Source organism: Hakea prostrata, chromosome 9 (genome assembly GCF_041222555.1).
Source record: "Hakea prostrata isolate BN-2017 chromosome 9, UWA_Hpros_2, whole genome shotgun sequence".
Lineage (NCBI taxonomy): Eukaryota > Viridiplantae > Streptophyta > Magnoliopsida > Proteales > Proteaceae > Hakea > Hakea prostrata.
Window position 1 is genome coordinate 17,814,222 of NC_142608.1, and position 27,898 is coordinate 17,842,119.

Here is a 27,898-nt window from a genome sequence, read left to right on the forward strand (position 1 = left end):
TTTACCAAAAAAAAATAAAAATAAAAAAATAAATAAGACTTTTGAGTTTTGAGTTCATGAAACCCTTGACTGTAGAGGGTGGGAAGACCGACAATTTCAAAAGGTCAGATTAAATGAAATCGCATGAGAATTTATTTTTAATTATTTAAAAATTTTTTTTTTGGGAAAAAGATAATGCATGCCTAGACTCTTTTGCAAACCGACCATATATGGGCACCATGGTTTCGTCATTAGCTATGAAGGTGATTTTTTTTTTTCTTTTTTCTTTTGGGTTGTGTGTGTGAAAGTCGCATATTTAATAAGTTAAATGATGGTATTACAAATACAATGTTGTGGCTTTTTTTGGTAAGATGATATTAGGGTTTTTCATCTGTTTTCTTCTAATTCATCACACTTCAATTTCCATGGAGACACTTTTAAGCCAATTCCATGGAGACATTCTTAGGCAATCATGCAAAATAAATATAAATAAGTTGCTATCATTTCGCACTATGAGCTATCATAGTGAGGGAAACTATGAGTTGAATCTAGTACTTTGAACTGGTCGAGAACATGATGAAAAGCCAAATTGATTGCCATTAATTTTGATTTCTATGCTTTCAACATTTGGGGATGGAATGATTTTACAATATGATGAAGGAATGTCAGAGAAAAACCAAAATGCATTTTCATTTAAGGAGCAAGTCATCTTTCTTCTATGAAAGAGAGAAAATAGGAAGACGAAAGTTGAAGAGAAAAAGAGGTTTTCATTTACGGTAGCTACGGCTGTACGTTGCAAGCCATTATGATCATGCCACGTGTAAAAGTTTGGATCTAACTATTATAAATGAAAATGCGGAGCTGTAGGTGTAAATAACTATTTTTTAAATTATATTCAAAACCATTTAATTTTCTAAATTTTCAATTTTACATCGAAGACTCTAATCATGTTAACTAGAGATTTCCGGGCCTAATGGAACAGTAAGGTTAGTTTTAAGGATAAGAATGTCTAAAGGGGAGGATTAAGAGTCATTGTTTTGGCTAATTTTATAAACCCAAAATTGATTTTAGTAAATTTTACTAATCGAACATTGAGTGACTAATTTTGTAAAAGAAAATCTAGAAATAGCTCATCATCTAATTTTTTCTTTAAAAATCTAAATTCAAATCATTATATTTACTAAGTAAAAAAAGTGCAACGCTTCCAAATGTCTCTTCCTAATTTCTCTTTCTTTAGGTTGAAAGAGGAAGGTTGTTTAGGGTTTAGGAGTAGATGGGATGCAGAAGCAGCCAAAGTATCTTACTTTATTCCTGTCATTAGCGAATGCCTTTCAGTTATATTAGTTTTAAAATTTCAAAAATTCAATCTTTAAAATTTTAAATGTAATTGATCACTTCAAACTTTAATCTTTCGGTATAACATAGTTTTCCAAGTTGACTAGTAAACTACCAAATTAGTAATAGATCTTATAATACTTTGTCTATAATTCAAGTAAAGTTCCAATATTTGGTAAAACTTAACAAAATTAGGTTGTTATTAATCAAATAATCTCATCCTAAATCATACTGGTAGGTGGCCATTAGTCATAAGGTTGTTTGTTATATCATAAATGCAAACAAATTTTTAATTATAAAGTGAAGTAGTGAAACAAACAGAAAGAAATGTTTAAAATTGTGATGTTTATTAAAAATGTTAATCACATGAGGCATTTTAAGAATATTTTATTTTTTTTTATTGCATAATTGCATGTAAATAAGAACTATTTTGTTTAGTACCACACTATGCATGATTGAGAACAATAAATGTAAAATCGGCAAAGATAATTCAGAATGTTTGTGGCTATTTTCATTTTCTCTAGTTATTTTTTTTTTTTTTTTTTTAATTCATTTTTAAAAGAATAAGTTTGAGACACCGGAGGCAATTGAAATACTACGAATATAAGAAAATTTCAGGTAATTATTTTTTTAATAATTTCATAATAATAGAACTAAATTAGAGTACTTATTAGTTAATGGATATCCAAATCCTTCTATTACAATATTTTATATCTTCAATATATATGGTTTTTGCATTTTTTAAAAATTTTAAATGACAATGTTGAAGTATTATTACATTAGAATTAAGGGTAATTTTCATCTGGACCCTAAGGTTTGGTCCAAGTCACTTTTAGTCCAATTTAAAATTTCTTTTGCATATGGCTCCGTTGTGGTTTCAAGAAACGATTAAATAAGGACAAGCTTAACAAAAACTGTTAGTTTAATAATTTTTGTGACAAAAATACCCTCTCTCTTTTTTTTTAATGTTTTCTTTCTTTTATAGATAGTTAAACCGTCCCACAAGAAAAGAAGGATTCCGGGAGGGTTGACGGGTATTGATCTCATCTCATGGTTGGCTGAGAACTGACAAGATCAATGGGGAGAGAAGGAGACACAAAGTGAATAAATTAAATTCCAACGCCAGGTATCCGGCACCAAACTACAATTTTGCTTTCAAACTTTTCCTTCAGATTCGACGAATCCTTATTGGTGCAATCTTCTCCGCCAATTGTTATTTATTTCTTAATCTCTCATTCACCGGTAAACACTACAAAAACTCTAGATTTAGAGTAAAGTTGTACCGATGTTATAATTGTATTAGATTAATATAATAAAGGGATAATTACTATTGCCCCTGTAGTTTGATTTTATTACTAATAAAACCCTGTTCTTTACGAAATTACTGTTGCCCCCTTCCTTATAATAGTGTTAAGTAGCCGTTAAGTTTGAATATGTAATGTCTAATTTGCCCTTCATTAAATCAAGAAATCAAAAGACGATGCTACCTCATTAATAAAAACTAGATTAAATGTTAATTTTACCCTAAACTTCATTTATTTTGAATTAATGAACAAAATCCAAATCGGATTTGGTTCCCACCTTCACTAAACTTCATTTATTTTTAATTCATTTATTTTGAATTAAAGAAATAGGCAAAATCCAAATCCGATTTGTTTTCCCACCTTCACTACACTTCATTTATTTTGAATTAAAGAAATGAGAAAAATCCAAATCCAACTTGGTTTCCCACCGTCAATAAACTTCATTTATTTTGAAAATATTTTAGGTGATATTCAATTTCCAATTTTAGTTGAATTCGATTTTCTTTCCTCTTCGGTTTCTATTTGAATTTTATTCAATCATTCTTTCTTTATTTGGTGTTTTTTTTTTAGAATAAAACGGATTATAGTTACTTTTTTCTCCACAATTAATTAAGGGTACTACTGTAACTTGACAAAATGGTAAATAAGTAAAGAGATAAGTATAAGGGTATTTTGGGGTTTTTGAAAAAATATAAAGATGCCATATCATCAATAACCTAACGGAACTTAACAGAAGGGGGGCAATAGTAATTGTAGACAAAGTTAAATGTTGAATTAGTAATTTTTAAAAGTACAGGGGATACAATAGTAATAAAATCAAAGTACAAGGGGCCAATAGTAATTATCCCTATAATAAATTATTTAAATAGATTTAGATGGTTTTTTTTAGTGCTTGTTAGTATTTGTTAGTATTTCTAGTTTTGGTTGAAAAATCAGGCATCTATTTTTTCTCTTTCAATGTAATATGAAAGTAGGTTATCCTATCCAAGAATTTCATATGTTAGCTATGAGATCCCTAGGATTTTTTTTTACCCTTTACCATTGGTTCCAGGACCGCGAACTAGGAGTACAAGTAAGCGACAACTCTAGACCAAACGAGTTGAGCCCGAGTGTTCGAAAATAGAACCTATGGAGGTTAATGACTACAATGAAGACCCAATCACTCTAATGGATTTCAAGAGGAGAGAGAAAATCAGTCTAGAAGGCATATAAAGGAGGTTTTGACATGCCCATAAACCAATGTTAGAGAACTCGAAATTCGAGGTAAACTATACCATTGATCAACCCTTGAAAAGACCTTTTTACCCTTCAAAGCCTGTCGTAATCGGCTTTCTCATGAATAAGATATAGGGCTGGTTGGTCGGAGGCGGTCGACGGGCTAGAATGACCGCCGCTGCCTAGTTTCGGGTTAGATTCTGAATTTCGGGTTTAAAACCTTATTTTATGTTTCTCTAATTCTACAAACGCATTGTTTATACTAGAGGGAGGCGGAGAACCTAGGAGAGAAGGAGAGCTTGTGATTGTGAAGCTTCTTCATTTCTTTGGTGGTGCCAAAGTCCGAGATACAAAGGAAATCGCGTGATAAGGTAAGGGGACTCTAAAACCCTCTTTGCAACTTCTATTTTGATGCATTTATGATGAGATCTTTGCATTGTTGTGGTGGTTATTGTTGTTCACCAAAATTGAATGCTTATTATTGCCCTACTAATGTTCCCCAACCTTTGTGAGAGTTGGTTTTTGCTATCCTTTGCATTTGAAACCAATTCGAACCTCTCTGAGACACCCGCAAGCAGACACGAAGAGCTCAAATTGGGGGTTTTTGTTTGGGAACCAATTGGGATGTTTGAAAGGTAGTTTGGGGATCCTAATGCTATCAAATTGAAGACTCCAAAGTCTCATTGCAAGTTGATATTGACTCGGGGCGGAAATCCACCAAAGTGGTCGAAACCCTAGACTGGGTGATCAACTAGGGGTGGGCGACCGACCCTTGTGGCTCAACCCTCCGCCCCCTGTTTAGGGTGCTTGCTTAACCCTCTTTGACCCAGAGACAATCCCCGATTGCTGCTCATTCAATTTCTTGTGTTTCTAAGGTTATTTTGGGTCAATTGCACTCTATTTTGTGGATTTCATTGGAACTTGGAGATTGATGTTAGCTTGGAAGGTGAGGAAAATACTTAACCATATATTGTATGATTAATGGTGTTATTTGAATCTTCACAATTTGGATATCTTGTATTCTATTATTACTCTGTGTGTGACTTTGCACAAACGAAAGGTAAGATCATTATGTTTGTTTCTACTTTCAAATTTTATGATTTATGATATGAGAATGATGTCAATGTGTGGATTGGATTGTGTGGCTTTGCCATCTTGTATTTATATGCCAACTAAGGTTGTGGGTTCGTCATTACCCCTTGGTGACCCTATATATATATGCACTTAGAGACCTAAGTACATGAATACTAGGTGTCTAGGGGTGTTGGCTTGGTAACCCCATGAATGCTACTACCCTTCCGATAGGGGTATTGAAGCTAGTTAATCTGTGATGTCATTGGCTAGGTCTTGTGAGCAACAAGTAGGTCCACTGCCATCTTGAGATGGTAAGGCTGCATATGTATAGAGTTTGGGCTTGTATCACTTTTAGCACGATGTGCGATTTTTGTGGGGAAGTCACGAGAGCGTTTGCCTATACATATGTGGATGACCATAGGGTTGAGAAATGGAATCCAACAGATGCCTCCCCTTGAGGATCCCATTTCTAGGTGGAGAAGGATATCGGACCAATAGATGCCTCCCATTGAGGAATGATATTTGAACCATATGTAGTACGAGACTGTATGATCATGCATTGGGCCTAGAGTTATCCTTGACACGCACCAGTTCTCCTACCAAATGGTGATGTGAGAGAGTGATGACCTGTATCCCCAGCCATAGATTGATGTTACTTGACCCAACAATTGTAGAGAACCCAATAAACGTCTCTTGTTGAGGGAGAGTGATTGAGACCGCCCAAAGGAGGCTGGTGTATAGCTTAATGCATGTCTACCATAGAGACTTCATGATTAGAGTTAGAAGCATGATTGCGTATTCATTTAATTATTCATCTTATTATTATAATTCATATATGTTCGACGTGGGGTATTGTGAATGGATGCTTGATATGTAGTTGAGTTGACCTCAATGAGTTCTGTTGAACTCATTCCTTTTATGTGTACGTTCTTTTAGATTTCATTGCAGTTAATGAGGACCCCATTTACCTTGAGAGTCCACCGCCGTATGAGTCCTAAGAGGGACCCACGACAGAGGACATGGAACAACTTGGAGAATCGTGTGCCTATTTGGATTGTGCCTACGGAGTCCAGCCATTCTGAGGCATTGGAGACATCATATGATTTCATAGTTGCCCTTGTATCTTTGTGCTTTATCTTTCTCACCCAACCAATAGGCGATGGCGCTACTTAACTTTTGGAAATTCTCAAGATAATAGACTTCCATTGTTAACTATTCATTTCCTTTAACTTTGATGATTAGATTGATTAACATTAGTTAATGATTCACTTTAAATTCATGGATAATTGTAATAACATTTTGCTTACGTGATTAGTACTCTTTACTTTAATTTATTCTTGTCCTTCTATTATGATATGTTCTATGGTAGTATGAATTTGGCACTGAACCTTGGTCTTGTAGTGTATCACTCCCATGGGTATTTGGGTATGATTAGATCCGGCTGGGTGGGGGTGTGACAGAAGTTGGTATCAAAGCCTTCATTCACTTACAAATCCTAACTCTTATATGATGTAGTAAGGGCATCTTGAGTCATCAATCCATAAATGATTCTATAGAACTTGAAGTGAATAATAAGCTAAACATGAACTTGAATAATTAAAATAATATACAATAATCATATCAAATCCAAAGTCATAAGGTGAGAATAAATAAACAAGCATAAGCTACAATAATAAATATATAAAGTGATAAAAGTGCATAAGTCTTAAAATATTACAACCCCATATAAAGTGTAAAAACATGAACAAACTTGCATAATCAGTACATAATGCATGTCCATAAATAAAACAAACTGAGTTGAGTAACTCGAGGATCAACCAAGAACCAAAACACTAGTACTCTAGAGGTGGTGGAGGTGGAGGCATGTACTAACGTAGGAAGTTCTCCCAATGGATGACATGATCCTGAACGTCCCTCATCCGTCAGAACATATCCTGCTGGAGGGTCTCGATCTCCACAATCTAATGTGCCACATGATGCTAGCTAGTCTTGATCCTCCCTAGTGAAGCCAAGAGCATCACCCATTGTGAGGGATTGATTGTGAAAGCGGAAGATGCTAGTGGATCCTTCCTAGTGCGGGAAGACTCTCCATCTTCCATATGACTCTCATGTGATGCATTCCTCCGTATCTGGTTCTCCTCACCATCTGTTGATAATATAGGAGAGTTGGGCCCATCTTGAATGCCCATCTTTGAGAAAAGTCTCCTCCCTATACTGTCTCCCATGCCCTCTTGTACCTCCATAGTGTAACAAGCCCCTGTATTTCTAACTCGAACCATATTGTAGGACCGAGTACTTGAAGTTCCAGCCGGAAGAAACTGTGGGCTATCCGGATTGAAGCCCATGATCCAAACTCTGAACCCATGGATCTGGATACTGCCGGTGAAGAACTGCCTTACTAGGAACCCAAAGAAGTTCCAATGAAATCTAGATGGATTGGGCAGATGGATTTCTAGCCTGAGTTAAGTCAAGTTTGAAGATGTTAAGGATCAAGGTAAGAGCCCCCCCCCCCCCACGTGTTGGTTTAAGTTAAATTGGTGTTGGGGATCAACCGAAGAGCAAGGCACGCAAGTATTGAAAAATACTAGGGGGCAATTGCTCAAGTCGGTTGATTGACCCAACCAACCACACTAAGCGACCGGTTAGTTTGGTTGCTGGATTTAAACCTTGTTTTACCCCCGACCCTCTATAAATAGTCATCCATGACCTAATTTCACATTATTATATTCGTGGAGGCTGTTGTGGATGGTGGGGAGACTGTGTACACGTGGTTGGTGGTTAAGAATCCTCGATACACAAAGAAGGCTTGGATCTCTCTTTGACTTTCAGATCTTTTAGAGGTTAGTTAAGCACACTATCGTTTTACTTGAATTCTATATTGTCAAAGAGTTGTTCCTCCCTCTAAAATTTTGTAGTGGTGAGTTGGAATGTTTAGAGTCCTTCCCATCAATGATCTCGATTAGATCACACCCGAAGATGGATTCTTTTATCTAGATCAAGGGCTGATTTTGTCAAAAAAGATGAAGTGGATTTTAGATCTTTCTTCTTCTGTGATCTGGAGTGTGGTGACCTCTCTAAAGTTCTAAGGACAAAATTTGGATTTGAATCACCCCAAAATCAGATCGAGGGTGGGTGATCAAAAGTCTGAATTTCAAACTAAGAATTTTGCCCGGAGAGGGGCGATCACTTAGGGCGGTCAATTGACCCACCCAACTCCCCAAGCGATCGGCTGGGTCACAGTGGCTATGTCTATGTTGTGTTTGCTCTGTTTGGATCTCAAACTTTAATGTAAATTCTTAACCCTAATTTAGGTGATCTCTAAGGTTTGTGGGAGTGATTATTTGAGAGACGTAATATGCTTTTCTGTGATATTTTTGCTTAGACAGGTAAGGTTACAATTGCATATATGATTGACAGATGATATGATTAATTGTTTATCACTTTGAACATGTATGTAGTCTTATAACCTTCTGTAACAATTGTCAAATATGATTACTTGATGATGACATGTTGTGGACGATGTTAGATGTATTTGATTTATTATTGGATATGGAATGATGTGTTTGGTGGACTGTAATTGAGGGTTATCCTTGCTGGGTATTCTTAGCTTGGGATATCAGGGACTATGGTATGTGACACTATTCTCTGATGCCCCTAGCACTATTGTGGTTGTTGGATTACATACTTGGGAGGTTCCGATTGGACGGTTAGGTAACCATACATGCTAATACCCTCCCTTTTGGCAAGGGTATTGAGAGCTGAATGACCCGTGATATTGGTGACATGACTTTGCTTCATCCTACAATAGTAGCCAGTCCATGGAGACTCAATGGTCCACTATTGCTCATGCAATGGTAGGGTTGCATATGTTAGGGTTGGGCTTGTGGGTGCCCAATAAGCAGCTTGGGAGTCTTGAGGGGACATGAGAGCATTCCCCCAACAATATGTAGATGACCATAGGGTTAGGGAATGGAGTCCAATAGAGATAATCAGTTTATGAAGATTCTCATTCCTAGGTGGAGAAAGATATTGAACCGAGTTGGTTGGTGCCATAGGAGAGGTATCTAGACCACATGTAGTTACCATAGGACCTTGCATTTCTTGGGTTAGAATCCCTGACATGTGCCAGTACTCATGCCAATGGTTGTGGTGAGAGATGTAGACCTAAACCCCAGTTATGGTTGATTGACAAGGACTGTACCCCTTGCCCGAGATCCCAATAAAGGTAGCTAGTCTGTGAGGGATCAGAGTGACGAGACCTACCCAAAGGAGGGCTGGTGTTATACCTTAAAGCATGTCCGCCTTATTAGAGACTTGCATGGTTAGCTACTAGATATATGATGCATCCATATTGTTGCATATCATCTTTTCATTATTATTGTTGCTATGTTCATGATGTTGATGTGTATATGGGATTGTTGCCTTACTGAGTTCATTAGAGATCATTATTTGTAGATTATCTCTATTTTCTTTAGATAATTATACAGATGTGGGAGAAGTTCCGTATGTGTGGAAGAACCCTAATGAAGAGACTATGGAGATGTCAAATGAGAATTGGTGTTGCACAACACAAAGCCTCTCTGGGTGCATGGAGTGCTCTTATAGCACCTATTGATGGCAAGATGATTCAAATGGTTTGTCATTTGGATATGTCAATGAGAGAGGGTTTTATGAAACCTTTTATCTAGAGATTACAAGAGAAATGTGCCAGTCATGAGAAAGACAAGAACGATGATTAGATTATGAAATTTTCTTTTCTTCCATTGAAACACTCTTTCAGATACATTTATTTGATTAATTCTTTGGATTACACTTGTTACCTTTTATTTTGGATACTTTGTTTCCTTTACATTAATTATTGAATTGTTCATTGCTCTTGATTTGGTATTGTGTGCATTTATTATTATTGATGGCTAAACCGTGGATCTTGTGACTATGGATTGCACCCATGAGTTGTCGGGTTGGATTGATACCAGTGGGTGGAGAGTGATACTCAATGTCGCTAAAGTCCACCCTAAAGTGCTTGAAGATGCGGGTCAAGAGTTGCTCGAATCCAAGGTTCGCCACTACAGGATTCTCAACCCTATAGATCATCGCCCATTGAATGATGTAGGGGAGATCAATGGGGTATCCCACATATGTAGTGAGGTAACGAAGTCCTGCATCACAAAGATCTTGTCTTGGTGCCCACCCTTGGGAATGATGTTTTGGCTCATGATGCGATAAATGAGTCGGGGAGAAGGGAGCATATTCCTACCTTAGCGCATGTGATCACACTTACGATTGCACGGCATGGTAAAGATCAACAAACACTCAGTGTAGTGGATGGACTCATCTCCACCCCTAGGTGGAATCCGTCTTTGCTCACTAGGGACATAAGGTACACCCAAAATACCCACAAGAGACTCCGTGGTAAAGTGAATAAAAGTACCTCACACTCGAGATCGAATAGATAACAGTGTCCCCTCCGATGACCTCATCCTCTAGGAAGGTCAAGTTGCTATAGAAAATAGCGGATCATCTAGGGATAGGCTGACTCATCAAGATCCAACATACAACTCTAGCCTAGCACCCCAAATATCTCTACGATCTAAAATGGAGCCACGGAGTGAGGCTCTACAAACCTGCCATATTTGATTGGTCTGTCTCTAAAGAAGTGGTTATATAGAAACTTGACCTCTATAGTGTCGAATAGGTCATGACGTTGTACTCCTTGCCCACGCCCCTGACCTACACTACGACCACCTATGTGGGCCCACCCCCTCTACCACGCTGAGCCATCTAAATTTTAAGAGGAAATCATGGAAAAAATATTATAATAAGAAAAGTGAATTAGGAATGAATAGTGTTTTGTGTAAAAATCGATAGATGGAGCGAATGAGATGTAGATCTAACAAGGATGTTGTGAATAGGGTGAATCTACAAAAAATACTAAACTTTTTACTGGCGGAAGTGCGGAAAAAATTTCAAATATAGCATGGATCTAAGCAAAATGGTATAGAAAGGAAGCGTACTTGTGGTTTCATAAGGAAGCGTACTTGTGGTTTCATAGAGAAAATGCTGTTAGATCTCGCCATAGGGTGCCGCATAGAGCAAGAATCATCAAGAAAATGCATTAGAACCCCTCCTCAGAGCAAGGGAGCCAAGAAAACAAGAGAAAGTGGCCAAAAAGAGGAGGGGCGATCACTTGACCATCGCCCATGCGCTGCGCGGGTCTTGCTTGTCAACCAGATCGGCCCCTTTTTGGGGTGGGTCAACTGGACTAGGCCCACCTGGTCTAGAATCAGCCGACTTAGCCTATTTTTGGCAGAGTCAATTGGGGGTGGTTGACCAACCGATTGACCAGCCGGGTCAACTAGTCATTGTTGATGGGCAATCGACTAGCTAGTCTACCGCTCATCCTCTCTAGTTTTCCCGAAAACTCCAGAATATTGGTGATCAATTGGAACCCGACCGATCCGTTTTCTAAGAAAAATTTTGAGTTCTAGAAGTTCCAATGAGGTGGCAGTCGACTGGGCCCACTCGAACAGGCCCAATATAAGTCAATTTTGGGCAATTTTTGGTGTTTCAAATGATTTCTATGCATGTATATGGTTCAAATGGATTGTTTGCTTGGATTTGATGCAAAATAATGGGTGTTTTGAGCTTGTGTTTTATGAGTTGAAGAATCATGGAATTTTATGGTTGTGCCAAGATTGTTAACTTAAGAAACTGAAATGTTGGGAATGGTAATGCTAGCAGTTCCAGTCATACAAAAGTACCACCCCCTCCTCAAGATGGTGATCTACCTAATGCACCACTGGTGGTCACAACCAAAGATGTGTTGAACGTCATGACCAACATGATGCAAAAACAACAATCACATATCAAGACACTCATGCAAGGGTAGCTAGCCATTAATCAAGGGAATTGGAATCCACCTCATGTTAATGGAGTCAAGACCTCCACTCAAGGAGGGAATGATGGGATCTACGGTTTGGGACCCCACACCAAACTAATGGAGCATTTCCTCAAGCTCCAAGTTCCCGCATTTACCATAATCCCGAAAGATCCTTTGCTCTCAAGAAAATGGCTAAGGGAAATGGAGAAAGCCTTTCGTCAGTTAAGGTGCAATGAAGAACATAAAATTTTGTGCACTGAACAAAAATTGCAACATGAAGTAGATGTGTGGTGGAATGACATACAACCCATTTTGGTGGCACAACACCAAGTAGTGACATGGGAAGCATTCAAGGAAGCCTTTTGTTAGAATTATTTCCCAACATTGGCCAAAGATTCTAAGGAAGCTAAGTTTATGGCACTCCAACAAGGGTCTCTCTCTGTCTTAGACTACCAAAAAAAGTTTGAAGAGCTCTTCTTCTTCGCCCTTGTGTTCATGAAGGCTGATGTTGAAAAAGCTAAGAAGTTTCTCAAGGGCTTGAGGTCTACCATTTGGACTTACATGATGGCCATTCAGCCCATAGTGAGTTATGCTAAGATTGTTCAAGTGGGTAAGAAGATTGAGGAAGGGGAAAGAGAGACATACTAGCTACAAAGGATTTTGGTGAATAAGGAACCCATCCCTTATGTGAATCTGAATCAAGGAAGGTTAGTAGGCCTGCACCTTACCCACCCCTCAATTTCAGCCGAGAGGTGCATGGTTTGGTCATGGGAACAGTGGTGCTCCAATGCACCAAGTTGGTGGCTCATAGCCTTCAAGACCCATCTATGCTAATCCACGTCCTATCACTAGTCCTAGGCTAGTAGCTCTGCCAACAGCTGCTCGAGGACAAGGAGAAGTCATTTGTTTCATATGCAAGAAGCCTAGTCATATGGCTCCTACTTGTCCACAGAAAGGGAACCAACCTACTACATCTTTTAAGCCAACTCAGTACCCACAGGAGGGGAAGGTGTTCAATTTGATGGGGACAAAGATGGATATGCATCATGATGTGGTGACAAGTACACTTTCTATTGCTTCAGTTCTGCTTTTGTATTGTTTGACACTGAAGCATCACACTCATTCATTGCATCATCATTTGTGAGGTGTGCCTCTTTACTATCTAGCAAATTGAGTCATGAGTTGGTGGCTAATACACCTACTCCATTTGTAATAAAACTTGATGAAGTGGTCGGACCTTGTCCTATGACTATGAAAGGAAAAGACTTAGAGGCCTATCTTGTAAAATTGGACATGAAGGATTTTGATGCAATTCTTGGCATGGATTGGTTGACAGCTCACAAGGTAGTCATCTCATGTTTCAAGAAGAAATTCCAATTTCATCCAGTTGGTGCACCTATCTTTGAATTCCAAGGTGATTTGGGAAAGCACAGTGAGGAGACTATTGTGGCAGCACTGCAAGTGAGGGAGTTTGTCGGTGGTGCTAAACTATGTTCTTCTATAGAAGACAAGAAAGAAGAGCAGTCCATTGAAGACCTCAAGGTGGTGAAGAACTTCAAGGATGTCTTTCATGACGAACTACCCAAAATACTCCTAGAAAGAGAACTAGAGTTTTCTATTGAATTGATACCAGGAGCTGCTCCTGTGTCTAAAGCTCCATATAGAATGGCACCTATGGAGTTAAAAGAGCTACAAGACTAGCTAAATTAGCTACTAGGAAAGGATTTCATCCAACCTAGTGTCTCCCTGGGGAGCTCCGGTGTTGTTTATAAAGAAGAAAGATGGAAGCATGAGGCTATTTATTGACTATAGAGGTTAAACAAGCTCACCTCAGAATAGGTATCCTCTACCGATCATGACTTGTTTCCACTGAGGGAGCCTGCGTTCTCCAAGATTGTTTGAGGTCGGGATCCATCTTGAGGTGAGCGTGACACGTGCACGCTTTAGGACTCGGGATGGTCATTACGAATTTAAGGTAATGCCATTCGGTCTCACTTATACCCACCGCTTTCATGGATTTCATGAATCAAATATTTCATGATGTCTCAGACAAATTTCTGATAGTCTTCATTGATAACATCTTGATATATTCTAAGGATGAGAAGGAGCATGCTGAACATTTAAAGTTCACTTTGCAAATATTGCGAGAAAAGAGGTTGTTTGCAAAGTTCTTGAAGTGTGAGTCTTGGCTATCATAGGTGGTATTTCTAGGTCATATGGTATCAGCTGAAGGAATAAAAGTGGATCCAGATGAAGTCAAGGCAGTGTGGGATTGGGACCAACCCAAATTGGTCACTAGATTAGACTTGCAGGTTATTATAGGAGGTTCATTGAAAACTTCTTCAGATTATCTGCCCCAATGACAAGGTTGACAAGAAAGGGTGTGAAATTTGTATGGAGTGAATCTTGTGAGAAGAACTTCCAAGAGTTGAAGAAGAAGTTGACAAATGCACCCATCTTGATAGTGCTCGAAAACTCTGGAGGCTTGGCAATATATATTGATGCATCGAAGATTGGCCTTGATTGTGTTCTAATGTAGCATGGAGAGGTGGTTGCTTACGCGTCAAGACAACTCAAGGAATATGATCACAATTATCCCACTCATGACCTTAAGTTTGCTTTGACCAAGCAGTTGACCAAAATGAACAGTAATGGGCTGAATAGTGAATTTGGCCCAAAACCAATCTTTCTGGGGATCGATCCGAAACTTGGAGGGATTGATTATAGCAGTATAAGAACACTATACAACAAGTATTAACATGATATAATGGACCAATTAGGAATGCCCAAATCGAAACCTTATGTTCTATATGCTAAACATCAAGAATTGAATTGGAATTTGTTACAATGGCAAGGAATGATGGGGAATTAGCTAAGGAAGTGATAAGAACTAGATTAGAATCATAAACCAATAATAAAATCAGACCTAGCATACATCTACACATCAGTTTAGATCAATAAGGCAAGTTGGAATGAAAAGAATCATAGAAATGCAATGCTAGTCATTGGAATGGAAGCATAACATAACAAGAATGGAAGGAAAACAATGAAAATGAAAGGGAAAACACATGACCAAGTGTTTGCAAGGTTACAACACTTTAGCCATGGTCTCAATAGCAAGAAAGAGTAGAGGAATGAGTAAAATAGAGGATGGGATGGAGAAATCATACCTTGAGGAAGCAATGGAGATGGAATGCAATGATTGAGGCCAATATTCTTCACCAACTTCAAGAAATGGCCTTGGGAAGGTCACTCCTCATTCTTTGGAGTCCAAATGATTAGGGTAGGGTTCTATTCACGAGGTCCCAATAAGTAGGCTTAAAATAATCAAGAATCTTGGAATTTTTGCAATTATTAATCTGCTAGTTGACTAGACCAGTCGACCAAGCCTGAACAACAACTTCAGACAGGGAATTGGAAGGTCAGACTGATCCAAATTGAGTTGGGTTTTCTCCTACAAGTCAATCAACAAGTCTAGATTAGAGAAAATACCTTCGGACGAGATCGGAAGTGCATCACGTATTTCAACTAAGCTTCCCCCTTTCTAGGTGCAGTTTCTCATTGAACACTAACAGTGTATCCAAGTAAGGGGCATCACTGTCAATATCCATAAGCTCTGAGTCATACACCAAATCTTCAACTATGAGGGCCCACAAGTCTCTTCTTCCACTACTCCGGGTCTTCGGACCTACAAACATCAAAGGATCCGGGTTGGGTCAGGATAGGGTTGGATTTCACAACTGTGCTCCTCTCCATGGCTACAAGAGGTCTTGTCTTCTGATGTCCCATGTTTGTCCCTTGAATGATATTTTCAATTTGCTCCGGAAAAAAAAAATCAGATATTTGCTCATTGTGTCACTCTAGTACAGCTTCGATGAATCATATTTTCTTACAATGCTACCATGCAAGGTTGGCCTGACTTCTAAATATATGTTTATGGAAACCAACATTCTAATATCAATGAACAAATATATGACTAGTTAAAAATAGCTTCTTCAAGCACATAACACCAAAGGAGATCCCTCGTGATGCACCTAACTATAATATGGATCATATGGATCTCCTTTAATAATGCTTCTCATTGCAGACAAATCAAAACCCCAGCGACAGTATGAAGAACAACAAATATTCTCATCTTTGAATTCCTTAGTAATGCCGAGAAGCATCCTTCAAAGAAAAGCAAAAAGTCTTTTGGGTGCATTGTTCTAGAGCAGGGTTTCATCAAAATAAATATGGACGGTGCATCCATAAAGAAAGGCAACAATCTTTTTCAAGGTGAAATTGGCGGAGTGGCAAGAGATCATATGGGACAAGTCATCTTTTGTTTTGTGCAATATGTTAGAAATCTTACAACATTACAAGCGAAGGCAACAACAATCAGACGAGCTCTTCAATATGCATCATGTCACACTCCACCCAGCTGGATCTGGTCACACCGGAATACCCATTGGGGTGATACACTACAGGACCAAGGTTCAATGACAAATCCATACAAACATATGACTTAGAATAATAAAGGACAAGAATAAATCAAGTTCAAATACTAAAGTTATAAAATCTAATTTATCAATAGGTTACAATCATCCATTAACTAAACTTAAATGTTATCTAATGTTGATCAAAACTAAATATCAAAGTTTAAAGTAAAGAATAGTTTGCAACGGAAATAATCTAAGTGTCTAGGTAGAAAATGTCTCACCCTTCTAAAAAGATATAAGCTAAAAAATATAAAATAAGGCCATGAAGGACACTATCGAATCCCAAAGCATCACTAGTTCCTATTGGAACCCAGCTCCATAGGAGTAGTGTTGACACGGGCACGAAGCTCCTTGCGAGTCCACTTCCTCGCAAGTTGCTCCTTCAAAATAGTCTATCGGCGACGGATCCTCCATTTGAATGGAGTTCTTATAACCTGCAGTAAAATCTAAAAGAAATATACATATTAAGGAATGAGGTTAACTCAACACATATCATGAATTCATTCACAAATTCCCACATCGCACACATATAAGAATAACCATAATAATATAAATAATGATGATAATATAATTAATGAATGTATATGATGTTATGCTACTAACTCTATCATGAAGTCTCTATGGTAGACACACATTAAGTTGAACATCAGTCTCCTCTAGGAGGTCTCATTCACTCTTCCTCAACAAGAAACGTCTATTGGCTTCTCCGCAATTGTTGGGTCAAGTCACACAACCATGGCTGGAAAAGTCACCACTCCTTACACACCATTTGGCAGAGACCCGTGCTCTATTCTAGGCCCACCTGTCTTTGTTTCTACTCTTGGTCTTGGTACTTCCTCCGGGGGCTTTGTGGCCCATATCCTTATCCACCTGTGAGATCCTTTGGGGGCTCTTTGGTTCCTTTCTCATCCTTGGTCTCCACTTTGGCGTGCTCTCTGTCCTCTCTGGTTGGTTCCGGTCTTGGCGCCCCGCCCTGTCTTTTTGCCCCTATCTCTCTGTGGTGTGGGCTTCTGGTGCCCTGACCCCTCCCCGCTCCGGGTTCCGTTTCTCCCCTACCGGGGGTGTTCTCTGGGTTTCTAGCCACACTTCTAGCACCTAGCATTCTGTCTTAGGTCTGTGCATATACTGGTCACTAGGGTATGGATGACCTACACCCTGTTGGTATATTCGGACTATGTCTCAACCTCCCACACTTATGATATCATCTTTACGTTTGAAATTAACCGTCTTTCTTACTTTCATCGTGGTCACACTTTTGCACGATATAGACATCATTGTTGGGATTTAATATTTATTAATTTAAATATATACCCAGGGCACGTCACTTTTGGGCGGTTCGTATGGGTTATATTTTGTACCACCACTCACTTGGGTGTTTTCGTGCGTGAGTTTCCAGAGTGGGCTCCTTACTCTCTCCTCTCCCTCTCCAGCGCGGAGGGTCTTCCGGTAGTTTTCTTCCCTTTGCTTTGTCTCTATACCATCCTTCCCGGCTTTGGGTTGTGGAGTTTTTCCCCTTCCTGGTTGTGGAATCACCGGTGCGGGTTGTGGAGGACGGGGGTGGTCCTTCTTCGTTGCGGATATTCTATTTTGGGGCGTCCGGGTGGATCTTTCCCCTTCATTATTTGTAGATATGGTTCCTACATTAGCATTGAGCCATGGTTCCCCGATTCTCGGTTCCTCCCTTTGTTTATTTTTATTGAATGGATCCAATGGGAGATCCGAGGTTTATAGGAATCCATAGGAGTTGAGGGGTTTCCCTTATTTTTGTTTGGTCCAATTGGAGGATCCTTGTGTTTCCCTTCTTAATATGCATGTTGATAATCCATGAGATCCATTTTGTTTATGGTTGCTGGTTTTTCATGTGTTTTTAGGATTTTTTAGTGTGTTTTTCGTTTTTGAACAAATTGTTCGGGATGCGCCGTTTGGGTCCCGGGCCGTGCGTCCGTCTTTGTCCGATTTGTGGTCCGGCGGAAGTCCATCTGGCCAGATGGTAGTCCATATGGGAGATGGATTTTTTGGATATTGGTCTGTCCAGTTTAGAATGTGTTTCTAACTTACTGGACACCAATGGCCCGATAATCTATGTGATGTTTGGGCATTGAGAACCTAATGGGGCCTAGTGGGAGCTAGTGAAGTAGAAGCGTTCTATGTAAACCACCTCATAGTATAAACATGATTGGATGTTTTATTTTATTAAAATTGTTTTAATATGGGTCTTATTAATTGTGTTTCTAGCACAGAATGAAACTAGTGTTTAAGTCTATGTGGGTTTGCATGATAATTTGATTGAATGTTTGTTAGCATGTCTTTTGGTTTAAATGCTTATCCCATAGGTTGACTATGCTAGTGTGAATTGTTGTTGCTTGTGTTGTGTTTTATGCTAGAATAGTTGAACTCATCTTTGTAGGTATTGTTATGATGTCTACCAAGAGCATTGTTGTTGACCTCACTAAAGGAGATAAACTAAATGAGAGGAATTATGACCTCTGGCACCAAAAGGTGCAGTATCTCCTAGAAGAGCATGATATGCTGGAAACCATAAACTAAACCATGTCCCCACCTAAGGAAGGTACCACTGCGCAACATCGCAGTGACCTTGAGCTTTACAATGCTTGGAAGAGGAAAGACCGGGTAGCTAGGAATACTATCCTAAGCTCCATGAGGGATGACCTAATGCTTCGGTTTGAGAAGCATAGGACTGCAAAGTCTTTGTGGGAGGCAGTGAAGTTCCAGTATGGAGGGACTTCCACCACAAGAGGTCACTAGCTCGGACTCACTTTTGACGGTTATAAAATGCGCAGGGTCAAACCATGAGGCAACATATAACCATCATGTCGAACATGATTAGTGAGTTGAATGCATGTGGGCACCAAAAGACCGATGAGGAGCAAGTCTCTGCAGTCATCAGATCATTGCCGAAGACTTGGGAGCATATGAAGATCTTCTTGACTCATGCTGATGATGTCAAGACTTTTGATCAAGCCAAGCACCTTGAGCTGGAGGAGGATCGGATGTTGGCCGATGCCCCTCACATTGAAATACTTGCTGCTGAAGTGAGTACTAGTAAGGGTGCAAGCTTCAAGTGCAAGAGAGAGAAAGCTCAACCTCAGCGGTCCAGGCCCACCATTATTAGTGGTGGAAATACATTAGAAGAACGCATTGTTCTCCCTTGACGTGGAGGTGATCTAGACTCGAATTCTTGTGCCAATTCAGCCCTTTTCAGAACACGTGTTTTGCCCCCCCCCTCCCCCTCCCCCCCCCCCTCCCCCTCCCTTTTGAGGTACTCTTTGTTTTATTAGCAAAAATGAGCAGTGCATGATTTTACTTCATCATAGATCCGAATGGGAATTGTTGTCCTCAACAAAACTGTTATGATATTAGACTTGATATCCATGGTCGGGGATCCACAATATTGAATAGATTTTTCCTTAATATTTTTTAAAGAAGAGATTTTTAAACTTTATTCCCTTGGGGTGACTTGGACCAACCAATAAAATCATCAAAATGTTGAAGTTGAGCTGACTAGGAAGGGTGGTGGTTGTGGCATTCTTGAAGTTGAACAGTGTTATGCTAGACAAGACAATGGGAGAATCAAGATATCATTCTTGAAGGAGATAACCCTTGCCTAATAATGTCTTGAAGACCTCATAGAACAATCCACCCCACCATGGAAAATCAGACATCTAATAGAGGATTCTAAGGAGTTGCTCAAGGAATTTCACTTTTGCAAGATTTAGCATTCTCTACGTAAATGAGCAACAATGCGGAAAATGTAGTCCTAGCATCCACATCATGTTCATCTTCACAATCCCAAACTTATGTATTTACTTCCCCATCCCACCCGGCGTACTTAAAGTTGGTCTTTACTTTGTGATTGATTCGATGAGCTGTATTGTACCAAGAGGTTTTAAACCGTCAACTCATAGGAAGAACCATTGAGGAGAGTCCGGATCACCTCTCATTCTATATATGCTCCTTGATGCCTTTTTACCATACATTCTATGTGGTACTCATTGATAATCTCACCGCTAGATTTTTTTTACATACTCAAATGTGGGCCCCATACAAAATGTGTGGTAGAAAAACGTTAATGCATATCCGATGAAGAGGCAATCCAGACTTGAGGAATGCCTTTCTATTTTGTTTTGCTTGAGAAGTCTTTTGAAAAAGCTAACAGTGGTAGCTAAAGATGGTTTTTATCGTGCATAAACTTAACAATGGATCTTTGCCATCTTGATTGAAGGTTGAAGTGGTAATTTCAACCATTTATTTAGATCACTTGAAAAATGTCTATCCTAATGATGTCTATCTTTAGAAAAATTACTACATACACACCCTTTGCATTTTGGACTACCCTACATCATTGAAGGGGTGCCCATTCTAGGACCGAACCATTGAAACCGAATCGAACCAACTCATTAAGATTTGTATCAGATCAATTCAAGTCTAATTGACTAATTGGATGGAGTACAGATTGGAGTTTAAAAAACCTGTCAAATTCAAATTGGTTTGATCCAACCTGCCAGGAGTTGGTTAGCCAAAACTAAATAGACCAAACCACTAACCAAACCAAACAATTAAAAGACCATTATAACCCAATGTAAAGAAGTTAAAAAGGTTGGTTAATTTTGGGGTTTAAGCCCCAAAAGGCAAGATCCAAGGCCTAAATGGTTGTTTGATAATAAGTTGACAATAGTCTCAAAATCAACCCACCTTAAACCAAACCAAAACAAACCAAACCCAAAATTTTGCCAATGATCCATATTTGGGTTTAATGATTTCAACTAGAGATCTAAAACCCAAATCAAAACTGGCAAAACCCGAAAGGTTGATGCCCCTAATTCTTTGAATTTCAACGTTTTATTTTTGGAAAGTGATAGCAATCTTAACAGTGCATAAACGAGTGTGATAACTCTCTCCTTGGAAGTTGGGACCAACATGATAAGAGGTAAGGGCTAGAACTGCTACCATAGGGGGCGGGCCCGGAACAAGACAAACTAACACCGCGTCCAGTGAACCCGCTTCCGGCGGCCCCCCGGGGCGGCCCCCCGGATCGTTTTCCCGCCCCCGTTTGGGCGGCCTGGGTCCGGCCCCCGTCCCCCCCCCCCCCCCCCCTTCGGGTTGTTTTGCTTGCCCCTGTTGTCCCTTGGTCTTGGCTCCGGTCCTCCCCCTTCCCCCCCTGACAATACCCCCGTAATTTGTATTTAGGCCAGATTGTGACACTTAACAGTTAACAATCTAATGTTCATAATTAGAAATTGAATCTAATAAATCCCTAAATTAAACCTCAAGAAAAGAGGAGAGACAAAATTTGAGAGAAATTTAAGAATGCATTAGATTCATTTCTTAGTTGGGTTTTAATTGTAACCATTGGATTATAGACTACCACGTGTCACAATCCTAAATATGAATTGTAGGGAGTTGCATGGGGTAGGAATTGTAGAGGATTTGAACCCTTTCCCCCTCTAGTTCTATTGGATTTTTTGGCTTCCATTTTTTGGTGCTTGGGATGAAGTGAAGTGTAGTGCGTAAGGAGTGGCAAGCAACATTTAAATTTTGCATGTAGAAAATGAAATCCATCATTTGCTTCATGTTCTTCTTATTGTTTTCTTTGTTCTTTACCAATCATCTCTGCTCTTTGCTCTGCTTTGGCATTCTGGTGTTGTTTCCCAATGTCTGGTCTTCAATGTTGTTTTTAGGTTCTTGTTTCTAGCTGCCTAGGTTTTGGCTCCCAATTAGTTCTATTTTTTCATCCCCTGTGTTTGGGTGGATTGCTTAGCTTCGGCTTTGCATTTGTCTTTCAGTTTTCCTTTTTTTGGGTGCCTCCAGCTGCTTGTGTTGTTGTTGGCTCTCTAGGTTTTGAGAATGGCCCCAATCTTTACTACTCCCCCTACTCCTGAAGGTTTTGCTTCCTCTTCTCTTAGTGCTCCAGTGCTAGGAAACCACTTGAAGCGTGGAAAAAAAAAATCCTAATCATCTCCCTCCTAGGGTTCCCTATGTTGTGTGGCATGCCTCATCGCCCCTTGGATAGTTATCGGATGTGTCTCTCCAGTTTCCCTTCCTTCGCCATGGTTTTCCTAATACTTTGTATGGCTACTACATTGGGTTTCCAAAGCCTACGAAAAGAGAATCTTTGTTCATTATTGGCGGTATGATGGACCAACTTAGGAGTGGATTTTATATGTGTTTTGAAAAAGGGAATATTGATGCAAATTTGCCTCTTCTGATCATCCATATTCGGCCGAAATGTCTACATTTGTCAAAAATGAAACGAAATTCCAATTATTTCGGAAAAATGTCAAATTTCGATCGAAATTTTGGACATTTCAACCATTTCGGAGGTTTCAACTGAAATTTCAACCATTTCAACATTCCAACTAGTTTTTCCTTAATTTTTATTGATTTCTATTCCATTTTCACTTAATTTCCACGACTCCTTTGCCGTCAAATACCTCTTTTGCTCATATTTTTTCCCTCCAAATATCTCCTAAGCCACAACAACTACAAAAGAAAACTCTAGCAACAATAGAATGTAAAGCATGAGCCATACCCAACAATTCCAAACTTCCCCTTTTTTTATTTTTGTTTTGTTCATGCCTTAAATGATCTTGTATTGTCTTGAAATTCATATATGTATAGTCTAGGACTATGATCTATGATTGTGTTTTGTTAAACTTATCTTTCGATTATTTATTATCATTTTTTCATTTTCTGATTTTAATAATTATTTTCTAAATTTATGAATTTTTATTTTATATATCTATGATATATAGTCTTCAACTTAATATATGTGAGATCCAATACCATCACTTGATTTAGTCGGTAATTTTATTTTGTTGACTTGTTGTATATGTAACCATTCTACCAAACAATTCACGTATACTAATGATTCTATGTCTGTATGCAATACAGTTTGCACTCGTAGAAACCAGTCAATTTTCTTCCTAGATCATCGTGATCGAGTTGCCCATCTTGGACCTTGTTGGTGTGGAGCAGTACTACTTCATCTCCAAACTCATTCGATGAATGATCAGAACTATGACCAAGATTGGGATAGGTTGTCGATTTGGGTTTAGATGCATGCAATACTACTGCCAAGTTGCCTCTCAGTTGAGAGTATGTTAAAGCAAATGATCTCTTGCACATGTTGGGCAGGTAATGGAAATACAGCTTATTCATCCAAAATATGGTGAGTGAGTTCCCAGCGAGGACTAAAGTTTTGTTCAAGAAACGCAGGCCTGTAGTCCTTCATCTACGATTAGAAATGCAAGGGTAATCCCTCCCTTTCTTGTTCATCTAAAGTCTAAATTGTGGCTCCTCTGTCGTCGGTGTGGAAAAATGTTTCTCTGTGTACCGGAAATGTCATCATCGGCCCACCTGTGATGTTCCTCTTAACATTTACTCTAATTTGCTAACGGCTCCACTGGCGATTAATGCTCATTTCCGAATGATTGTTGTAAAGGTTGAGATATTCTCATTTAGTGTTGAATCTCTTATGGAGGATGACGATGAATCACTAATGGCGATATCTCCCTACATTGAATTTGGTTCATAGGTTGGTTCAGCAAGGTGACCGGTTTGGCTGGGGGAAGGGGGTGTCCTTCTGGCTAGACTACACTCTGAAGGTGTTGAAGGAGGAGGTGTTTGGGGTTAATCTTGGTTCTTCTTTCCAGGTGTGAGGAGGAGGCTGATTTGGTTCATAGGTTGGTTCAGCAAGGTGTCCGGTTTGTCTGGGGGAATGTGGGGGGTATTTTAGCTAGACACACTATGAAGGTGTTGAAGGAGGAGGTGGATTTTTTTTTCTTTTTCTGTTTTTTTTTCTCTAAAAGGTTAACCGGATCTTAGGTTCTACATTCCAGTCTATGTTATCTATATAGTAAGTTTCAAAAGCTTTTGCATTGATTTAAATTGTTTTGTTTGTGTGTGGGACCCTTGAGGTAAGGGTCCTCCTGGGCACACGAGGAAGGGGGAATGAGGCACCATGAGTAAAGGAGCCCTTCAAGCTTGGGTATAAGGCCTTCATGACATTGGTCAATGGTTCTTAAGCCAAAATCATGGTGATGAGGTGCTAACTTGAATGGTGGAATTACTCAAATTCAACCTTGACCTTTCATTCCATCAACTTCATGACCATTCAAATGCCATCCGATCCGAGTGGGGGTTAAGGTCTTTGAATGGGTTAAAGCCTATTCGATTCCAAATACGGAATAAGAGAGTTACTTCCCCAAGTCGTGGGGAGGTTAGAGTAAAGGGGGTTAATTCACATTGGGGGGGGGACATTGATTCTCCATTGAAAAGTGGAGGATTGATTCTCCTCCCTTGAGGGGAGGTGTGGTTTGGGCCTATATAAACCCAACCCTCCTGCATATTGGGCGGGACCCCCCCACATGTCATCCGAGTTGTCTAAGAGGGAGATCAAAAAACCCTTCTTCTAGGTGGGGGTTGCTTTTTCTTGGGGTGGTGGTGCGAAGAACCCTTGGTAGAGGGGCACAATACATTAAAGAAGGGAGGGGGGGGGGGGCCCCCCCCCCCCCCGGGGGGGGGGGGGTGGGTTCCCTCCCCCCCTCCGTTTTTTTCAGAAACTCCTCTCCCTCTTTTTTTTTTATTCTTTTTTTTTTTTTTTTTGTTGGTGTTTTTTTAAAACCCCCCCCCCCCCCCCAAACGCAAAACGAAAATAAAAAAAAAAAAAATGACAACCACCAATCAATAGTCAGATAGTTTATCAAATTGAATTATTATCGCATATCCAATAAAGTTCCATATTCGAATTCGGATGCCTTTTCTTAAATTTCTGTCTGAATTCGGATTCGGATAGTTGTTTTGCTAATCGAATTCAGATTCGGATACTATGGGTATCTGAGCGGAATCCGATCTGTTTACATGTCTAGGATAAATTAGACTGCTACCTTCCAATCTTGTTAATGGGGGATTTTAATTAGGTACTGAGTGCTTCAGAAGAAGAAAAAGAAAAGAAAAGAAAAAAAAAGGGGAGGTTTGCCTTCCATTTTAACGGCTTCTGCGTCAGCACTACTAGATTTGTGTCACAACTTCAATCTCGTTAATCTGAGCTGGAGAGGTACCCGTTTTACCTGGTCTAATAAGCAGAAAACAAAATTTTGAATTAGAGAAAAGCTCGATCACTTTCTCATTTCGCACAGATTGGTTCTCCATTTGTCCAGATTTTTGGTAACTTCTAACCTGACCCCTATAGGCTTTAACCATGTTCCTATTTTACTTGAGCTCAAGACTGTGCAAGTCTCGTTTAAGAAGCTTTTTCACTATCTAACATGCTTGGGCCTGTCATCCAAAGTGCTTTGACTTTGTTAATCAAATTTGGTCAAAGGATAATAATGTTCCACTTTCAGTTAAGCTTGGAAGTGCATTTAATTTACAAAAGTGGATCAACAGTTTGGAACAACATTGCTTCATCTTTACCCATTTTTGGGTTCACCCACTCACTCACTCTATCCTGGCAGACTTAATAATTGATTCAAGGGTCACTTTGGTGAATCAGATTAAAAGGCCATTGGAATTTAGTGCTTTTATCTTCTTTGATTCCTTCTCAGTTTGTGTTTTAGATTCTTGGAACCAGGATTACTACAGCTGAGAACTCTTGGCGCTGTGTATTGTCTCGGAATGGCTACGCTACATATTTCTTCTAATCTTAATTCTGGAGGAGTTAATGTAACTCAATTGAAGTGGCAGAAGACTTATCTCAATTGGGTTTTTTTTTTTCTGTGTAAAGCCATTTCTTGCTATTATATTTGGAAAGCTAGAAATGGGTATGTAAAGAGGCGTGAGCCTGTTGTTCTAGATAGAGAGTGTACTGTACTGAAAACCAGCTGCATTATCAATTAAACCTCCTGATATAGAAATGGATATGCAATCTCAAGCCTCTTCTCCTTTGTACTCTCTTCAACCCCCTTCTCAGCTTAACAACTGGCATTCAATACTAAAGGTCACTTTGATTGTTGCAGGTATCAAAGCTTCCCCCATTGAAGGCTTGGAAGTGGGTGGGGGGGGGGGGGGGGGGGTGCATTTTGGTTGGTTAAGGTCAGTGTGTAAATATTCAGGTGGGTAAGGAAGGATGTTTTTGAAACGCTATTAGAAGCTGTTTAAGATGGCGTGCCATATGGAGCCTCGAAAGCAGGCAGGCATCATCTTTTGGTCCAACAAGTGTGGTCTGGTAGTACTCAGCTACTACCTAGGCCGGGATCGACATTGGCCCTACCAATTGCCCGTTTGTGCTGTCCCAAGGGCTTGGTGATGTTTTGTTCTATTCCTTGGCCAACGTCGTTAATGCGTCTTCAGTCTTTGTGTTCTCTGGGAGAAAAACAACAGCAACAACAACTAACAACTAACATTGTCTTGAAAATCAACTGAAAACTGAATTAATGACAAATTAACTACACAAGAAAGGCACCTCTCATCTCCAGCATAAAGTTCAGATATCACCAAGACATTTTGAAATGGCATCGTGGTTTGAAAGCTGAATTGATGCACATTACCCGGAAATGACTGGAGAGGTGACTGAAATTGAAATGTCAACAATGAATTCATGGATTCTTCTTCTGAAAACTTGCATTTTTCACTTTTGGTTAGTTTCAGATATCAACATGTTTTAAAAGACTTTACCCATATTTTGCTTACAATTCAGCCAAATTCAATGAACCAATTTAGTTCACTGTCATCAAAACTTATATTTCCCAAGGAACTGACCAGATGCTCAAACCACCAAAGAAATTGCATTGTTTCCCTTGTGTGTCAATGGTAGATATAAGTTATGTACAGAAAGAGTGGTTACCACAACTGATGCTACAAAACGACATTGCTGATATAGTTATCAATCATCGTCACTGCTGTCTTGCTCATATATCTGATATTCAACATCGCTGGTATCAAGCTCTGGCCTACCTGCTCCGGCTGAAGGAAAATTACCAAAAAGTTCTTGCAAGTAGCTCTTGGCATCTGAGCAACATATAGGAAATCCAATTCTTTTGAAAACTATATGCATGCTAAGAAGAAAAGTTTTCAAAGGAACATACATGTCAAAATGAATCAACCCAGTATAAGTTATGAACAGTATCTCTCTCTCTCTTTCTCTCCCCCCCCCCCCCCCCCAAAAAAAAAAAAAACCAAAACACACTAAAAAAAGCCAACCATCAGAAACCCAATAAAAAAGAAAAGAAAGAAACACTTGATCTAGCTATCACTGACCAAATACAAAGTTGCAAAAGCTTCTTCTGGCTCCCTGGATCCTTTCAGCCAAAACTAATAGGAGATTTTTGATGATGATCCATCATTATGATCCCAAAGACCTTTCAACTTTTCGTGAGTTGAAAAAGGACAGAAAGCAGAATAAATGGAGGCCGGAAGTGGACTGACAAATGTTTATTCTCTGTACTTCTAAACAATTAAAGGTGTGTTCTGGTGAAACCTTCCTAGAAATAGACTAAATAGAGGAAATTGATGCAAAGAATAGTTAAAATAGAGGAGGAAATGAGAAAAGAATGACATGTAAAAAACCACATATGCTTTTGGTGTGCTTCATAGAGTGACTGCTACTGACTGGATACTAATATAATAGCAAAGACTGTTATCAAGTGCTCCTTGGCTCAAGAAATTTGGTTACC

General features: G+C 39.3%; 2 protein-coding genes across 4 annotated transcripts in view; one reads left to right on the plus strand and one right to left on the minus strand.

The window, feature by feature from the left end:
- Positions 1 to 12,201: 12,201 nt before the first annotated feature.
- Positions 12,202 to 13,488, plus strand: LOC149004894 (uncharacterized). Its single transcript, XM_089135738.1, has 2 exons — positions 12,202 to 12,397; positions 12,899 to 13,488. The coding sequence occupies exons 1-2, from the start codon at positions 12,202 to 12,204 to the stop codon at positions 13,486 to 13,488; spliced, it is 786 nt and encodes a 261-aa protein (XP_088991864.1).
- Positions 13,489 to 26,561: 13,073 nt separating this feature from the next.
- The window catches only part of LOC149004895 (transcription factor tau subunit sfc1-like), a 64,730-nt gene continuing 63,393 nt past the window's right edge, over positions 26,562 to 27,898 (minus strand). For all 3 annotated transcript variants that reach the window (XM_089169166.1, XM_089169164.1, XM_089169165.1), the window contains one exon: positions 26,562 to 27,233. In XM_089169166.1, coding sequence (XP_089025292.1) covers positions 27,109 to 27,233 — 125 coding nt within the window. In that variant the 3' untranslated portion in view covers positions 26,562 to 27,108. The remainder of the gene's footprint in view (positions 27,234 to 27,898) is intronic.